Below are 19633 nucleotides of genomic sequence, written 5' to 3' on the forward strand. Positions count from 1 at the left end.
CAAGTTGTCATTTTAACACTTTATTTTTTTTTAAATCACAAAGTGCTACAGGGTTTAAAAACAATGGCATAAAAAACAAAGGCAAGACACAAAAATATATATTTTCCGCAACATTAGACAGATACTGTGAGTGTGTGTGTGTGTATATATATATATATATATATATATATATATATATATATATATATATATATATATATATATATATATTTTTTTTTATATATTTATATATTAATTTATAATGGGTTATGGGTATATATATATATATATATATATATATATATATATATATATATATACCCATAACCCATTATAAATTAATCCCTTTTAATCTTTGTGAGGGATGTGCGCATCACAGCCCCCCCCCCGCCCCCCATAGTGATGAATAAACATAAACACGCACCCGCACGGTGGTGCGCTTTCTCGTGCGCGCCCCCGGGATCAGTTGAGTGAGTCTCTTACCACTTTAGCAGCACCGTCCCGTTGTGTAGCCTCCTCTACTCTACTCTACTCTACTCCTCTACCTCCTGCTGAGTGTCGACTGACTGACTGACTGGCTGGCAGCACCCTGCAGCACCCACCCTGCTGGAAGATGACCATCAGCACCATGGCTAAAGGAGGATGGCATCGGGAACAGATTTTTTGCTTCCGAAAGGTAAGTACAGTGCATTACTACTATTCAGTTTGTTTTTTCGTTTTTGTTTTCCATTGATGTGCCAAGCTTCTTCCATTTGACAGAGTCAGGTTACCATTTATGCATCACTGGCTAAACATATCGCACTGTTTATAGTTGAAGATATGATTTAAATAATGTATGCGATAGTATTATACCATGGTTGTAAAAGTCAACAGAGATGACATACAGGTAAAGGTATCGGCTAAATGTGTTGACAGTTTCAGGTGATTTTTAAATGACCCTGTGCATGTGTTTACGTGTTTGCATGACTCACGCGCGTTTGCATCCAGTAGTGGAAAAAGTAGCCTATAAATTTTTTACGTAAGTAAAAGTAATGTAGAAATACTATGTTACAAGTAAAAGTCTGTACATCAAAATATACTTAATATACTTATACCAATGTAGGAAGTACTCATTATGCAGAATGTCCAATTTTAAAAGTTTTCAAATGTAAACAATGTACAAAATTAATGTTTCGAAAATAGCAGCTCTACAAGCTTGTGATCTATTTTCGATGGCTGAAATGTATATAGGGCTGAAACGGTTAATGTGTATGTTTTGTAATAATAATCAAAATCTAGTAAGTAACTAAAGTTTTCAAATAATTGTTGTGGAGTAAAAGTATATTATTTGCCTCTGAGATGTAGTGGAGTAGAAGTAAAAGAACAGAAAATTGCAAATACTCTAGTAACAATACCTCAAAATTGTACATAAGTACAGTACTTGAGTAAATGTACTTAGTTACTTTACACCACTGTTTGCATCCATCCCATATGTGCGTGTGTTTCTTTCTGTATGTTTCTGTGCTTGTCTCCTGTGTTCATGCATGTGCTTGTTGTGTTGTGTTATGTGTGTGTATATCTCTGCAGATGGAGAAAGTCATTGTGGCTATGCAGGATCCTGACATGGGCATGAAGATGAGAAACCAAAGACTCCTCATTACTGTCATCCCACATGCCATGACAGGTGTGTGTGTGTGTGTGTGTGTGTGTGTGTGTGTGTGTGTGTGTGTGTGTGTGTGTGTGTGTGTGTGTGTGTGTGTGTGTGTGTGCTTGTGTGTGTGCTTGTATGTGTGCGTGCCTGCGTGCGTGCGTGCGTGCGTGCGTGCGTGCGTGCGTGCGTGCGTGCATGCGTGCGTGCGTGCGTGCGTGAGTGTGCATTTAAATGCACATGAGTTTGTGTATACAGTCAGGGAAGAAGATTGAAGAAGTACAATTTCGTTTTTACTTAAGTAAAAGTATCAATACCCTATTGTAGAAATAGTCTGTTACAAGTATAAGTTCGGTATTCAAAATGTACTTTAGTAAAAGTAAAAAGTAAAAGTACCTTTGAAAATAGCAGATCTACAAGCTCACAATGCATCGCAAAGTGCTGAAGTGGTTTTGTAATCATAATCAAAATCTACAAAGTAACTAGTCAGTAAAGTTTTCAAATAATTATAGTGGAGCAAAAGTACAATATTTGCCTTTGAGATGTAATGGAGTAAAGTAAGGTTATTGAAAATTAAATAAAGTAAAAATACCTCAAAATTGTTCACATTCACCACCAAAGTTTATTCATAATAAAATCACCCACTGCCAGGGTTTTTAATCATGTTTTTATAGAAAAATTGTGAATTATTTGTCAGTTTATTTTTTAACATTGAAGTGAATGGATTTTTTAAAATTAATTTAATTAAATTTAATTAATTCGTTAGGGTTAGGGTTATACATTTATACTCAAAAATTAGAGAAACATTTTAGGAATTCAAAAACAAAATTAAAAAAAATAATTAAAAGGGGCAAATTCTCCCCTTTGGCGGTAAAGACCATTGACTGAAAAGGGGAGAATTCTCCCCTTTGGCGGTGAGTGTGTTAAGTACAGTACTTGAGTAAATGTACTTAGTTACTTTCCACCACTGTATGGTGTGTGTCCCATCGGTCATAAATGATGTAACAGTGAATATAATACTGTGTCTACAGCTTTCACAATATTGGAGGAAAGACTTTTTTTCTCCTCTCGTCTCTTCAAGTCTTGTCAAAGTTTCTGCTCACAGTAGAGAGCCAAAACGGGGGGAGAGTGGGGGAAGCAGAGACAGAGAGAGAGAGGAGAGCAAATGATGGCAGAATAGATTGTGATGTGTTGTCTACAGTGTTAAGTGATATGTGATACTAGCACAAGGGTCTATTAATCCCCTCTGTCTGTCTGTCTGTCTGTCTGTCTGTCTGTCTGTCTGTCTGTCTCTTTCTCTATATATATTGCTGTCCAGGCTGTGACATCATTGTGTGGCTGATGCACAAATACAATATTTATGAGGAAGGTAAGTGAACTGTTTGACACAATAGTGTAATTGTAGGTGTGTGTGTGTGTACTGTGTATCTGCGCACGTGGGTGTGTGTGTGTGTGTGTGTGTGTGTGTGTGTGTGTGTGTGTGTGTGTGTGTGTGTGTGTGTGTGTGTGTGTGTGTGTGTGTGTGTGTGTGTGTGTGTGTGTGTGTTCAAGATTCAAGATCTTTATGATTCTTTACATCCCATTATACATATACAAGAGTACAATTCTTGGGTTCCTCAACATTTCCAAAATGTCCAAAAACAGAAATAGCAAGAAATTGAAAAAAAAATGACAATAGAAATAGACGTTAAAAGAGCCTGTGTGCCTGCAGTGCGCATGCGCGTGCGAGTCTGTGCGTGCGTGTGAGTTTGTTTTCAGAGGAATTTCTGAATCTCTGCTGGGTGTATCTGGCTTGTTGTCAGGATTCTACTCTAGGCTACAGAATGTTCTCATGAGCCGACTGTTGTGGGAGCAGGTGTCTGCTTCCTGTAAATAGAGGTAGGATTGGTCCCCCAGGGGGTTCTGAGTTTGATTAGCTTGCCTGAGGCTCTGGGTTTCTTGAGCATTCATTCCCCCCTCAGGAACTCTAATCAAAGGAAAGTTCTGTGCACTATTTTGGAGAAAGGTGCATGATGTTTCCGATGTTACTGTGACTCAGGTGGAGAGAGATATGAGTCAGAAGTACAGTATGTTCACCCGTTGAGACCTCAGGAACGATTCTACAAAGTGCTTTCTAAATCAGTAGTTCTCAAACGTCTTCGTGCCAAGGACCCCCAAAATGATATGTATTTGGCCGCGGACACCCCACCCCGTCTGAAAATGTTTTGTGCCAGAGACCCCAGAAGAGAAGATTTGTGTTTTAAAAAATGCTAATTATTAACACTTTTTCATTTCCTAAACTTTTCAATACATTTCAAAATGTTCAAACATCACGAAAATAGCCGCTCTACAAGCCTGTAGATCAGCTATTTAAGCCATTGAAACCGGGAAAGCATCAGTGTTATTTTTTTATTTTTGTGTTGGCTATTCAAAAATAGCAGATATACAAGCTCACACCGCGTCACTTCGTGCCGCGCTGCGAGCTTGTACATCTGCTATTTTTGATTATTATTATTTGTTTAATCTTGAAAGTATTAGAAGAACTACTGATTTAGAAGGAATCGGCCTCAGGTCTTAATTAATGGGTTAAGTGAAGAAAGCCTGGCAACTCTTTCTGTGCCATTTACAGAGGCATTGCACATTGGTGGACTGCTGGTGAAATATGGCTACATTTACCCTCTCAAGGAGCCCAGGGTACTGCTGCTACGGCCTGACGAGACGCCATACCGCTTCCAGGTTACAACGCCCTCTTCCTCTCTCTCGTCCAGTCTCTCCTACTCATCTTGCATCCGTCTTTCACTCCCTCTATGTGTTTTCATCACGTGGTTATTGAGGGAAAACTGGTCATGCGGAATAGGGCATTAATGCATGCTTTGTATAGTGACTAGTGAAGAGCCAATATGCTATGCACGCATCTACTCAGAGACTTCTTCATATTATGTGCCCATGGACACATTAGCACATTCTGAACTCTATACATTCATGCATTCACCAGCACCACACTACGTGACTTCATACTGTACACACCTCATACTAAGGCCCGCAATGGAAACAAGCTGTAAGCTTTTAGAAATTATTATTATTATTATGATTATGGTGGGTCCGTTTATTTGATGATAAACAAAGATATCGATCAATCAAAAAAGAACTACTCACCTGTCAATAAGTAAAGCCTCTTTTGTCTCTCTCAGACTCCTTACTTCTGGACCAGTACCAGGTGGCCTGCCTCAGAGCTAGACTATGGTGAGTACTGACTAACTATATTGCACACCATATAGTACCATAGTATGGTGAGTACTGACTCACCATAGTAGACACTATATATAGTACACACCATAGTACCATAGTATGGTGAGTACTGACTCACCATAGTACACACCATAGTACCATAGTTTTTAAGAATTTTAGCAAATTTAAGATCATGGATCCTCGCACGACATTATTTCATATTTCCAGGATTCCTATTTATAGGTTCAATACGATGGTGGTATCCCCAACCTGGTCCATGGGGAACCCCTGCTGCTGCCACTCCTCACAAACATAATTGCGTTTATGGCCCGTGGGACCAGTTAGACTTGGGACATACAGTTAGTTAACTACGTACATCAGTACCACCACAGCAAAACCCTCGCTTGTCCCTTTGAGTCTATTTCTACACACCCAGGCTTATATTAACGCTGGGGATTTCGCTGTGCATGGGTATACCAGAGGGTCAAAGATGAGCACTGCTGCAGTGGGACGCGTTCACTTGAATTCGGAACATTTGCAGTGCTAAATGTAATAGTAATGAATATAGATGAAATGCACACCGATCTATTGTTAGTTAATGACAGGGGTTAAGTTCACATGTGGACACACAACAAAGATTTTATTTTATTACAACAATGCTTTATTAGTCAGAAATGTGAACAGCACCGAGGTACAGTCAGACATTAAGGCTAAACGGATAGCACAAAAAAGTCCGGGGGGAAATAACACAATACATATCATCAACAAATACAAAACACTATTATGTACAAAGGAGAAACAGGAAAATGTCGGTGGTGAATAACACCTCCTTTCTATGGGAAAATTGCATTTATCTCCCCTTGTGGTCTCCTGATAGATGTTTTTTCAGGCCTGTTTTGAAAGAAGCCAGTGAATCATATTTTTAAAGGGATGGTGAGATTGGAAAAAACTAAAACGTGTCTCTGTGACTATTGGAGGTTTTTAGTATTCACACTTTGATTCAGCAAGACAGAAGCTCTTTAAGTCACCATGGTCTTGTTTCTCATCTCTTCTGTCTAGCAATTTATTTAGCCAAGAAGAATATAAGAAAACAGGGTGAACTGATCGAATATGAAAAGGTGAGTTGGTGTAATAATGCTCTGTACTTCAGGAGGAGGGAAATGTGTGTTTGTGTGCATGTACTGTATGTGAATCTAAATGTAATTCTGTTGTATCTTTGAATATTCTCTCTCTCTCCTCTTCTCTGTCTCTCGTCCTCTCTGGGAGAGCTACAGTCTGTTTTATCTTTGAATATTCTCTCTCTCTCCTCTCCTACTGTATGTCTCTCGTCCTCTCTAGGAGAGCTACAGTCTGTTGAATCTATGAATGTTCTCTCTCTCTCTCCTCTCCTATGTCTCTCGTCCTCTCTAGGAGAGCTACAGTCTGTTGAATCTATGAATGTTCTCTCTCTCTCTCCTCTCCTATGTCTCTCGTCCTCTCTAGGAGAGCTACAGTCTGTTATATCTTTGAATATTCTCTCTCTCTCTCTCTCTCCTCTCCTCTGTCTCTTATCCTCTCTAGGAGAGCTACAGTTTGTAATATTCTCTCTCTCTCTCTCTCTCTCTCTCTCTCTCTCTCTCTCTCTCTCTCTCTCTCTCTCTCTCTCTCTCTCTCTCTCTCTCTCTCTCTCTCTCTCTCTCTCTCTCTCTCCTCTATGTCTCTCGTCCTCTCTAGGAGAGCTACAGTCTGTTGCACAAGAGAATCAACCACACCTGGGACTTTGTTGTCATGCAGGCAAGAGAGCAACTCAGGTAAACACACACATGCTGTATTTACACACGCACAACCAAACACCAGTGGTGGAAAAACTACTACAGTTTTTTACTTAAAGGTATCAATACTGCAATGTAGAAATACTTTGTTACAAGTAAAAGTCATAAATGGCCAGACAGTGGATTTGGTAACCACTTATAAATATCTCGGCTCCATTATTGACTATCGTCTGAAATTTGACTTCAAAACTGAAATGGTGTGTAAGAAAGGTCAACAGCTAGCCAAGTTTCAGGTGAATAAGTCATTAATGATTTTATTCTACAGAGCTTTCATAGAGTCTGTTATTTCATTTGCTGCCATTTGTTGGTATGGAAACCTTGGCATTAGACAGAAAAATGCCCTTAACGGGGTTGTGAGGGGGGCTAGCAAGATTGTGGGGGTACAATTTAGCTGTCTGAGTCATATATATGACCAGCAGGTGCTTAAGAAAGCATCTTCTATTAGGGCAGACAGCTCTCACCCCCTAAATCCTGAATATGAATTCTTGCCTTCCGGCCAAAGGTTAAAGACCCCTGCAGCTAAAAACAATAGGTACAAATTCTCATTTGTACCTACTTCCATTCGTGCCATCAATAATAGCAGCAGGAGGAGGTAGCTATGAGTAGCTATTATTATCTGGATCTTGTGATTATGTCTATGTCTATGTGTGTCTTGTGTATGTATGTTTACGGTGTGTTGGAGTTTCTTACTATCTGCTGTAACATAAATTGCCCAGTTTGGGACATAATAAATTTGAACTTGAACTTGAAAGTCCAGAATTCAAAATGTACTTGAGAAAAAATACAAAAGTGTTGGTACTTAAAGTACATTTACTCAAATAGCAAGCTCACAATGCGTCACATCGCAACGCATTGTGAGCTTACAGATACGCACGCACGCACGCACGCACGCACGCACGCACGCACGCACGCACGCACGCACGCACGCACGCACGCACGCACGCACGCACGCACGCACGCACGCACGCACGCACGCACGCACGCACGCACGCACGCACGCACGCACGCACGCACGCACGCACCACACACACACGCGCACACACACACACACACACACACACACACACACACACACACACACACATACATTATGTGCAAACTTCCACTGTCCATTTTTGTTACAGGGCTTCTAAGCAGAGGCGGAAAGCTGACAGGATTGTTCTTGAATGTCAGGAACAAGCATATTGGCTCGTCAACAGACCCCCGGTATATTCTATTCAATTCTATTCACTTCCATGCAGTTCTACATGCTCTATACTCACAAAGTGACCTATAGATGCAAGACTACTAAATCTAAACAAAGTAGTACTACACTACTCTACACTACACTACACTACACTACACTACACTACACTACACTAGTGGTTCTCAACCTTTCCAGGCCGTGACCCCCAAATACTGGGGACCCCCCTTAAAATAATCATATTTGAACTGGGGACCCCCCCACCCCTGACAAGCACTTGGAATGGTTGGAGTTGACATTTAGTTAGACTCGGTTCCACAGATAAATATTGTGAAAATAGCAGATCTAACTGCGATGCGTTGTGAGTTGTAGATGTTGTAGATGAGTGAGAAAACAATGTTGCACATTAAGCAAATCATCTGGGGACCCCGACCCACAGGTTGAGAACCACTTTACTACACTATACACCACTACACTACACTATACACCACTACACTACACTACACTACACTACACTACACTACACTACACTACACTACACTACACTATACACCACTACACTACACTATACACCACTACACTACACTACACTACACTACACTACACTACACTACACTACACTATACTGTAAAGTAAGTACTTACTATACTATACTGCTATATGTAAACTAAGTACTATACTATACTACTATTACGATATGTAAACTAAGTACTATACTATACTACTATTACGATATGTAAACTAAATAGGCTACTAAACTATACTAGTAATATTAGTATAGTTTAGTCCCTTAAAAAATACTTGATTGTCACAATTTAAAAATACTTCACAGTAAAAGAAGGGTGACAGTCATTTCCAGGGCACCTCCAACTTGCAGTTCAATAATAAAACACAGACTACATCATTAACACTATTACTTGTCCTTGTTCAGAATCAGAAGTCTATTGCTTGGTAAAAAATTACTTTTCACAATAAAATACCGGACGCCAGAGGGTTACCATTCAAACTATTTAGTAATACTATACTAAAGTACTACACTATGCTACTAGGTATATTATATGTAAACTAAGTACTATACTGTAGTATACTATGAGCTATACAATCAATTACAGTATGCTGTATGCCATACTGTGCCACCATACCATTGTATACTGTAAGACACCACACCACGGCACTCCACTGTACTGTGGTGTGTTGTGCAGCTGTGCTGCCATGCTGTGAGGAAACTGAGTGAAGTCAGATAGCCTGATTAATGTTTAGACCCTGCATGAAATATTCAGCTGAGCTGCTAAAAGCTCCAGCTAACAGGGAGGTCAAAGAAGGAGAGAGGGAGAGGGAGAGCTGAGAGAGAGAGAGAGAGAGAGAGAGAGAGAGAGAGAGAGAGAGAGGCAGGGGTGTTAAAATCTCCAACTAACAGCAAAGAAGGAGAGAGAGAATGAGAGAGAGGAGGATGGCGAGAGAGGAAGAGAGAGGAGGATGGAGAGAGAAGGATGAGAGGCAGGGAGAAAAGCTCCAGCTGACTGGGAGGCCCAAGGAAGGAAAGGTTTTTGAGAGAGAGAGAGAGAGAGAGAGAGAGAGAGAGAGAGAGAGAGAGAGAGAGAGAGAGAGAGAGAGAGAGAGAGAGTGTGAGGGACAAATATACAGTAGTGTGGAGTGAGTGGTCGGTAGAAAGTGAGAGGTAGAAAGATGGAGGGAGAGAGAAAGAGCGAGGGACAGTGAGATGCGGGGCAGAGGGACAAAAACGGGTAGAACATGAGAGACTGGCAGAGAGAGGGCAGGAACGGGAAGAGGAGGAGGGGGGGAGTCCCATCCTTTTCTTTGCCCTTTGAATGAAGGATGACAGACTAGGGAGAGAAAAAAGAGAAACACGAGCCAGGGAATAAAAGTCACAGCAAGTTGAGTGGAAAAGCACACGAAAGGATAAGTGCTCTGACTCACGCAGGCACGCCAGCATAAACACACACACACACACACACACACACACACACACACACACACACACACACACACACACACACACACACACACACACACACACACACACACACACACACACACACACACACACACACACACACACACACACACACACACACACACACACAGCTAAGTATAATATGTTTAACTGCTTAACTGTTTGTGTGGACAAATAAATATTTCAAATGTGTGTGTGTGTGTGTGTGTGTGTGTGTGTGTGTGTGTGTGTGTGTGTGTGTGTGTGTGTGTGTGTGTGCGTACGTATACGTGTGCATGCGTGCGTGTGTGTACGTGTGTTTGTGTTTTCAGCCTGGAGCGCATAACGTGTTGGACTTGGGTCCAGAGAGATACCTCAACTTAAGAGTCACACTGGTCAGCAGTGACATCACATCACATCACAACACAGCACCTCACCTGTTTCAATACTGCCGACCCCCCCCCCCATGCCACAATATAGAGCTTTCTTACTTATGTTATCCTACTAACACATACTGTATGCTGACTCTTTCTCTCTCCCACTCTCTCTCTATCTCTCTTTCTCTCTGTCCTTTCACCTTTTCTGCTTTCTCGATGCACGCTTCATGGCAAAGTAAGTGCCAGGCAGCTGTACTGTGTTGTTGACTGTTATGATTTAGAAACGGAACTAGAGGACCAGTTATTTCCAACTACCACCGTGATCACATCATCTAATATCAACCACCACTAAACTGCCACCATGCATTCTCACATCAGCTCACATCAGGCCTCTGCCACTGTTTCCATTACACCGTAATACCATGATATATACTGTATGTCTGTGTGCCTTTCATCTCCACAGAACTAGGACATGGATTACTACAAGACTGAGGTAAATGGAGTACATCATTTATATCTGCAGTTTAAATATACACTTTAGATGTACACAATAACTCACTGTGTGTGTGTGTGTGTGTGTGTGTGTGTGTGTGTGTGTTGCTTTTTGTCTACAGATTGACAACAACAAACGGTCGCTTGCAAGAAACCGTGTAAAGTCATCCATTTGCCTGGAATGGTATGTGTGAGCCGTGTGCACACGCACGCACGCACGCACGCACGCACGCACGCACGCACGCAACTGGTGCGCGCATGCATGCATGATGCACGCACGCACGATGCACCCACGCACAATGCACGCACGCGCGCACACAGAAGTGAAGTACACATTTGATTTACTGAAAGTTAAATGAAACTAAGTGGGGATAGTGCGGTCTGACTGACAGGGGCGGACTAACCCTTCGTGGTGCCCGATGCTTGGACCACGGTTTGGTGCCCCCCGGGAGCGTTTTGCGCGGAGCCCTGCTTCGAAATTTCGCAGATTTTCGCCGTTTTTTTTTTCTTCTTCACGCCGTTTGGTGCCCCCCCCAGGTTGGTGCCCTGTGCTTCAGCACCTCAAGTATCGTTGGATAAGCCACCACTGCTGACTGACCCCTACTCTCAAGCTCCCTTGTACACACACACACACACACACACACACACACACACACACACACACACACACACACACACACACACACACACACACACACACACACACACACACACACACACACACACACACACACACACACACACACACAAATCTAATGCTCTCCCTATAAGAGCCACTAATGGACACTTCCTGAGGCAAGTTGGAATTAGTGGCCATTAACTGTTATGATCTGCTGCACTAATACAATAAAACTGTGTGTGTGTGTGTGTGTGTGTGTGTGTGTGTGTGTGTGTGTGTGTGTGTGTGTGTGTGTGTGTGTGTGTGTGTGTGTGTGTGTGTGTGTGTGTGTGTGTGTGTGTGCGTGCGTGCGTGCGTGCGTGCGTGCGTGCGTGCGTGCGTGCGTGCGTGCGTGCGTGCGTGCGTGCGTGCGTGCGTACTTTTATTACTATACTTGTGAGGACCAAATGTCCCCACAAGAATAGTAGAATTTGAGAAATAGACATGGTGAGGATCTGACAAGAGAAATGGTTGTTTTATGGTCAAAACTAATACAGTAAGTGTACACTTTTAGGAAAAGATTGAGGTGGTGGTTAGGATTAGACATTTAGAGGTCAGGTTAGGTTTAGTGTTATAGGGTTGTCTTGTGCTTTATGTTTGGCTTGTAGGGCAACGAATAAATCAAAATAGTATACATAAAATCGCTGTCCCACAACGTTGATGTCCTCACAAGTATAGTAATATGTGTGTGTGTGTGTGTGTGTGTGTAGCTTTGTGAAGTACAGTGAGCAGTACAACAATCATGATCCCATCATGCAAGGCTGCCTTCCCAGCAACCCCTGGATCTCTGATGACCCTGCCTACTGGACCATGAACGCAAACCAGTGAGCGCACGCACGCACACGCACACACACACACACACACACACACACACACACACACACACACACACACACACACACACACACACACACACACACACATCCCGTTGTGTAACCACTTATAGACGCTTTATACTTAGTAAAACAGACCTAAGGTGGCACTGTACTTGGTGTGCTCTTTTTTGTTCCATCTACACCAGCGCTACTCAACCCGCGGCCCGCGGGCCGCATGCGGCCCGATCGCAGCGTCTTGGCAGCCCCCTCATGGTCCAAAAACCATTTTCTTTTAAGCACAGGATAAAAATATACATTTCCGTTCAAATATATGGGTTGCTAAAACATTTTTCAAAAACAAACAGACAGACATACATACAGGTGCGTCAATTGTTACAGGTATAATGCATAGTTTTCTATGCATTTCGGGTTTTTGGGGGGGTTTGACCCCCACATTTTTCCGGCCGCGCCCAGGATAGGTGTCTGCCACTGGACATACACACAACACAAAATAAACTGGTACAGTGAAAAGAATATGATGTCAAAATGTACATTTTCTTGTGCGTTACAAAATCGAAAAATCCAAAATAGGACCGTCATTTTTATGGCGGCCCCTTGGACTTTTGGTATTTTGCTGAGTGGCCCCTGAGCCATCTTAAGTTGAGTAGCCCTGATCTACACCAAATCTCTTCACCGAAAATAGCCGATTTACAAGCTCACAATCAAACAGTAAAGAAGCATGTCAAAGAGAACAAAACAATACTAATAATCAAGATACAGTATCTATATACAGTATACACATAGCATGAGACTAACAGATACAGTACATGTATGCATGTATGTACACGAGGTTAAACATAAGGCGCGAAAGTGGTAGGTTTTAACCTCTGCTAACCGCCTGTCCTCCTCTATTTGTGTGTGTATTTATGTGTACATTTGATGATCTGTGTCAGTGTTATTGTTTCTTTCTCTAGTTCAGTGGTTCTCAACCTGTGGGTCGGGACCCCTAAATGGGCCCCCAGGGGGGTCCCCACATGATTTTTATACCAAAAAGAAAAGAAAGAAATAAAAGAAAAGGACCATTAATGCATCAAAAGTGTGTGTGTGTGTGTGTGTGTGTGTGTGTGTGTGTGTGTGTGTGTGTGTGTGTGTGCGTGCGTGCAGGGTGACCTTGCCGACCAGACTGAGGGTGGAGCGATGGCGCTTCAGCTTCATGACGCTTCTCAACGACGCCATAGGAAAACAGGAGTTCATGACCTACCTGGAAAAAGAGTTCAGCGGTGAGTGGGGAGCGTGGGCGGGGGGTTATATAAGTGATTCTTAACCTTTTTAAGTTCAAGGACCCCCAGATTGATATGGCTATATTTTAGGCTATACGGACCCCCATTACATTTTTATCTCTGTGTGAACCCAGCCTACTCTTTGTTATGGCCCGGCTCTGAGGCCACAACAAATAAAGGGGAAACAGGAGAGAGTTTAACTTTAAGTGAGTGATTTTATTTACAAAACATAAGGTAACGGTAATACAAATGCAATCAATTAAGCAGCGAATCAAAATCCCAAACATAACTGAGGTTAACCAAATTAAGCAAAATGTTGTGGCCATGCCCAGGTGTCATGAAGTGACAGGACTTTTATACTCTGTGGGGAGACAGTGGCCAGGTGTCTCCCCTTCCCCTGATTACCTATCCAATCAGCATCCTGCAAGACAGTTAGGCACACAATCCGGCAAATAAGGCCCCAGAGGGCCGTCCCAATTGTAAAACCCTAAGTGTTATTTTAACATAGAGAGCGTTCAAATGGAACAAAATGGAGCAGTAAAGGTCTATTTGGTTCCATTTGTACACTCGGTTACAAACCCGTAAGGGTCCATTTGGACTCCCAGTGGTCCCTGGACCTGATGTTGTGAGGTAGCGTTTGTTCACTCAATGCCTTGACTCTGTCAAAGCCGGGCGGCCATAGCTGAATGGGTAGAGCATATAGAGTTATATAAAAAGTAGAGGGCGGGCGCCCGCCGCCAATTCATTTCAATGAAAGTTACTCACCTAGCGCATGCTCCCCCCAAAGTACACTCTCCTTCCGGATTTGGGCAAATCCGAAAGATTTGGGCACCGACGCATGCACACTAGGGTTTCAGACTAGAGAAGCATGTGCAGTAGCATCTTTTATGCGCTACGCTTACAAAACCAGATTTGACGATTAGTTCATTCGTGCTTCAGAAATCAATGTGTCGAGGCGTCCCTGTACTCCCCACGCTCCTCTGGGCAGCAGCCAGCTGGGTGAAGTTGAAAACCGAATTCCCCCCACGGGATGAAATAGGTCTTATTATTATTATTATTATTATTATTATTATTATTATTATTATCATCATCATCATCTGTCTTCTGCTCCTGTTTTGATTCGTTAGCGGAGAACCTGGCTTTCTGGCAGGCCTGTGAAGACGTCCGACATGGACAGAGTTCCACCATAGTACAGCAGGTGGAAGACATCTACGCGTAAGTTTCTATGTGCCAGTCGCGCGTGATGCTTGTTTGCATTTGTGAATATGCATGAGTCTGTGTGTGTGCATGTATCTGTTAACGTGGTACAGTCAGACACTAAGGCTAAAAGGATAACACAAAAAAGTCCTGGGGACTTGTTTCCATTGTGGTCCTATGTATTCATTTCATCAACATAGCATAAAAAAAGAACACAAATACATGTCATCAAAAAAATACAAATGTACAAAGGAGAAAAAAGAAAAACGGCAGCAGTGGATGACACCTCCTTTTACATGTACCTCCCCTTGTGGTCTCCTGATATATTTTCAGGCTAGTTTTGACCAGCATACTGTATGTAGTATGTATGTACGCTTGCGTGTGCATATGTGTCTGTAAACGTGTGTATTCTATGTACACGTGGGTCTATAAATGTGAGTGTGTGTGTGGTGTGTGTGTGTGTGTGTATGTATACTATAGGCAGTTCCTGGTTGCGGGTGCCACTCGCTGGGTGAACATCGACAGTAAGACGATGTCTAAGACCCTGGAGGGCATTCGGCAGCCACATCGCTTCGTCATGGACGACGCCCAGATGCACATCTACTTCCTCATGAAGAAGGTCAGACCTGTGGCTCGCCAATTCACCCCTCATCACGCTTCCCGACCACGTGGAAAACTGACCCTTCACAGTGTATAGAGCAGTGGTTCTCAACCTTTTCAGGCCGCGACCCCCCAAAATAATCACTTTTGTACTGGGGACCCCCCCCACCCTGATAAGCACTTGGAATTGTAGGAGTTGAGGCATTGCATTTGGTTTGACTCGGTTCCACAGATAAATATTGTGAAAATAGCAGATCTACAAGCTCACATTTTCACAATTCTTGCCTCTTTCTCGTACCTATTATTTGACAATTTGGTCAATGTTTGACCAGTTTTTATAGTATAGTTTGTTGATTACTTTTGATGCAGAAATGGTCTTTTTATTATTATAATTTTTAGGTATTAAAAAGGTCTTTCGACAGTCTTTCGACAGTGTCCCATAACTGGACAGTGACACCACTGACATCAGTGTGTGTGTGTGTGTGTGTGTGTGTGTGTGTGTGTGTGTGTGTGTGTGTGTGTGTGTGTGTGTGTGTGTGTGTGTGTGTGTGTGTGTGTGTGTGTGTGTGTGTGTGTGTGTGTGTGTGTGTGCGTGCGTGCGTGCGTGTGTGCACATGTCCAGGACTCCTATCCCAGATATTTGAAGTCAGACTTATACAAGAACATGCTGGAGAAAGCCATCGTCCCCCAGGAGACCAAGAAAAGGTGAAAATATAACTTCATAACCTTCTTTCTTTTGTACACACTAATGCACTATATCGGAAACCTTGTATGTTCAAAACTGTTACTTTTCAGGATTCAAATAAAGCTAGAAAAGGTGCTCCTCGGAGCACAGGTCTCCACCAGGTCAGGTAGGTTATTGGGGGCCAGCAATGTTGGAAATCTAGATGGAATATGAAAAATCGGACAGATCCGTCTTGATCACATGACTATAATAGAGATAATGTGTACAGACAAAATATGTAGGAGTAATATAAAAAAAAATTTAAGCAAAAAACTGCCTCCTGGCGCTAAAACAGGACAATGTGAAAAGGGTGTCTTGTCGGAATGCGCGTGTACAGTTTCACGGCAATCGGACGCTGCGTTTATGATTTGAGGCATTTTGTTCAAAACAAGACACTCCCGCAAATTTTACATGCCAATCTTAGCCAATCAAAATGGATGACAGATCCGTGTTGATCACATGACTATAGAGAAAATGTGCACCGATTTGTGTGATGTTTGGACAAAATCTGTAGGAGTAATATCAAGAAATGTGTTTTGCAAAAATCGGCCACCTGGTGGCGCTTTAAAGGCTGAAAAATGCAGGGCAGAGGTTTTTCCTTGGCCTCTAGGGAGTGTGCGTGCAAAGTTTCACGCCGATCGGTCCAGTTATAGGTAAAAACGTGAATCGGCCTGTTATAGCGCCACCATAAGGCCGATTTGAAAAATGTAGCATGTGGCATTTCTTCCTTGGCCCAGTGGCAATGTGCGTGCAAAGTTTCACGGCAATCGCACGCTGTGTTCATGATTTGAGGCATTTTGTTCACAACGGACCAGTCCTGCAAACTTTGGAAGCCAATCTTAGCCAATCAGGATGGAATTTGAAATATCCGACAGACCGTTTGGTCTAATGATTTGCGTGATGTTTGGACAAAATCTGTAGGAGTAATATATTTAAAAAATTGATTGCAAAATAGCAAATCGACATGCTCAAAATGCGCTTCGTTTCGAGCTTGTAGATCTGCTATTTTTGATACTTTTGTGTGACGCTGTAATATGATAAGTACAGTAGGCCATTCATTTCCGAAAAAAGGTTAGAATATGGAGATAAGAGGTTTCAGCCCGACAGCAACGATGTATATCTATATACGGTACATAGTGATATCATTTTTATATCACATGATTGAGCTTTTTTCTCATTCAACTCTCGTTCAACAACTCTTTTATGTCTCTCCATCTTTCACTGTCTCTTTCCCTCTCTCAGTGTGTTTCCTTTCATGAGACGCCAGCGTCATGCCAGTCCCTCTCCTGCCCAGGCTCCTGCCCAGGCTCCTGCCCAGGCTGCTGCTGCCCAGGCTGCTGCTGCCCAGGCTGCCGAGGAGGACGGCCAGACCTCCCAGGTGTGACCAGGTCTGCCAGGTGTGACCAGGTCTCCCAGGTGTGACCAGGTCTCCCAGATGACGTCCCTTTTCAAAGCAGTGGTTCTCAACAAACTTTTTCATGTCAAGGACCCCCAAATTGATATGCAATTGGCCGCGGCCACCCCATCTGAAAATATTTTGGGCCAGGGACCCCCAGAAGAGAAGATTTATGTTAAACTTTTTTTCAAAATGATTCAAAAATTCCCCCCCCAAAAAAATATTTTTCAAAACGTTTCAAAAATAGCAGATATACAAGCTCGCAGCACCGATGTTAAAAACAGAGGCTTCTTTTATAGTTTGTCACACCCCTGTGTCCCTCGATTAAAGAAAGGACACACAATTATATAACTAAATGACATGTCATGCGACAAAGCATTACGTTAGGCCTTGGTTTTGAGATGTTAAAGGAGAAGACGAATGGATGTCTAAAGTTGCAGTGGACAGAAAATATGCAATTAAACTAAAATAAAGCATAGATACTTTTAAGTAAGTAAGATACAGACTAGAAAATGCTGACGCACAAATAAGTCATGGGACTTAACTTTACCGTGACACACATTTTTACCAATGCACAGGGTGTGAGGATAACCTTTTTTTTATATATCTTAGAAAACAGTTCAAATCATATTCCTATAGGGCAGGGGTCTTCAATGTTTTTCAAGCCAAGGACCCCTTAGCTGAGAGAGAGATGAAGCAGGGACCCCCCAATTGTATAAGATTGTGTTGCAGATTAAACTTTTTCATAGATAGCTTCATATAGACTTGTTTGACAGCACTGTCATCAGTGTATGTTGGATTCATGTTAATGTGTATTTTCAGACATTTAATCATTTAAACCCTCAATACTTAGTAAGTTTGACCTTTGCCTCTGTACTTGATCTGCTCTTTTCCCCACTCTACACCAAACCTCTTTGCCGAAAATAGCAGATCTACAAGCTCACAACGCATCGCAGTGCTATTTTTGGCTAAAGTTATCCCCAGAATAGGGATGCTAGGGTTCAAGTGGTAAATGTAAAAAGACCTATCACACAAAGATTTGGCGGACCCCCTGTAGTAACTCTGAGGACCCCCTGTTGAAGACCCCTGCTATAGGGTACACAGCTATTAGAGAGCTTTTACCACCACTGTACTAGCCTGGGCATCATTCCTTTTCAGGTATATGATCCGGTCGGGAGCGGAAGTAAAAAAAAAAAAGTGGCCGGATGGGCAGAACCGGAAAGACGTCTCACCACAAAATAGGTCCGTGCTAATAAAATCCTTGATTCGGCATAGTTTAGCTTATTTTTTAAATATAAATGTGCGTGCACTATCTGGAGACTATTTAGCGTCTGTATTATCCCACGGGGAAATTCTATTCCATTTAAATAGGGATTGGGGAACCAAAACAAAGCGGCACCGCAAAAACCGGATGGGCAGAATCCGGAAAGAGGATTCTTTTTTTTTTTTTTTTCAGTAGACCGGATCATATGGGTCTTTAGTAACGAATACCAGGCTTTCCTCCGAGGTGGAAAGACTGGTGATGCGAGGTTACCACTGTACAAGTGATGTACTGCACCCCCACCCCCGTACAAAGAATGTGAGCCTTGTCACTGGCACTGTTCCCAAAAAATAAAGTCTTCCTACTCATTACCATATAGTCTCTGACCTCATTCCACTGCCCTTTTTACTTGAATTCTTCCTACAATAAACTGTACATACAAATATGCACCGTTTCTTCTTCCTCTTTATGGTGTACCTATTTTAGGCATGTTATTATTATTGGCCAAAACTTAAAAAAATACAAATAAAATAAAGAAATAACGTAAATAGCAAATCTTCAAGCTCACAAGCTTGTAGATTACCTATTTCCCCTATTCATCAAACAACAAAGTATATGGTCTGTCTCTGTCAGGTGGAAACCTCATGTCCAAACTGTTACTAGCAGAAGCTCAAAACGCGTCGAGAGCCGTCAATCCCACCCATCCATGCCATCTCCCAATATTCACGCCTGTTCACAATTCATGAACTGAAAAAACTAAACAAAAAACCTTGAAGTAAAAACCTAACTACAAAATGGATGCCTAGTATATTCAAGCTTTTAAAAGGGGCGATGCACGATATTAATGGATCCTGGTCTATTGAAGTGGCGACCGCACCGGCTACAAGCTGAATACTGTGTGACATACAGCTGCAGGACAAAAGGGCCCCGTCAATTTGACTAATGGAGGTAGGTTTTATGTGGGGGAAGTCACGCACACGCACGTACACACACACACACACACACACACAGATCCGTATGTACGAACGAACACTCTGAGGGAGCACTTTCTACGGTTCTGAGGATTAGAGTA

The 19633-nt window shown here is 42.4% G+C and overlaps 1 protein-coding gene across 1 annotated transcript; it reads left to right on the top strand.

The window, feature by feature from the left end:
• Positions 1–498: 498 nt before the first annotated feature.
• Positions 499–18321, top strand: rgs11 (regulator of G protein signaling 11). Its single transcript, XM_080441029.1, has 17 exons — positions 499–655; positions 1546–1642; positions 2925–2975; positions 4215–4321; positions 4777–4828; positions 5873–5931; positions 6527–6603; positions 7749–7830; positions 10094–10156; positions 10608–10631; positions 10753–10814; positions 11999–12112; positions 13268–13383; positions 14511–14598; positions 15061–15199; positions 15803–15885; positions 17147–18321. Exons 1-17 carry the CDS (start codon positions 593–595, stop codon positions 17286–17288), a joined length of 1419 nt encoding a protein of 472 aa, XP_080297155.1. The 5' UTR covers positions 499–592; the 3' UTR covers positions 17289–18321.
• Positions 18322–19633: the final 1312 nt, after the last annotated feature.

This window comes from Gymnoscopelus braueri, assembly GCF_963280865.1.
Source record: "Gymnoscopelus braueri genome assembly, chromosome: 10".
Lineage (NCBI taxonomy): Eukaryota > Metazoa > Chordata > Actinopteri > Myctophiformes > Myctophidae > Gymnoscopelus > Gymnoscopelus braueri.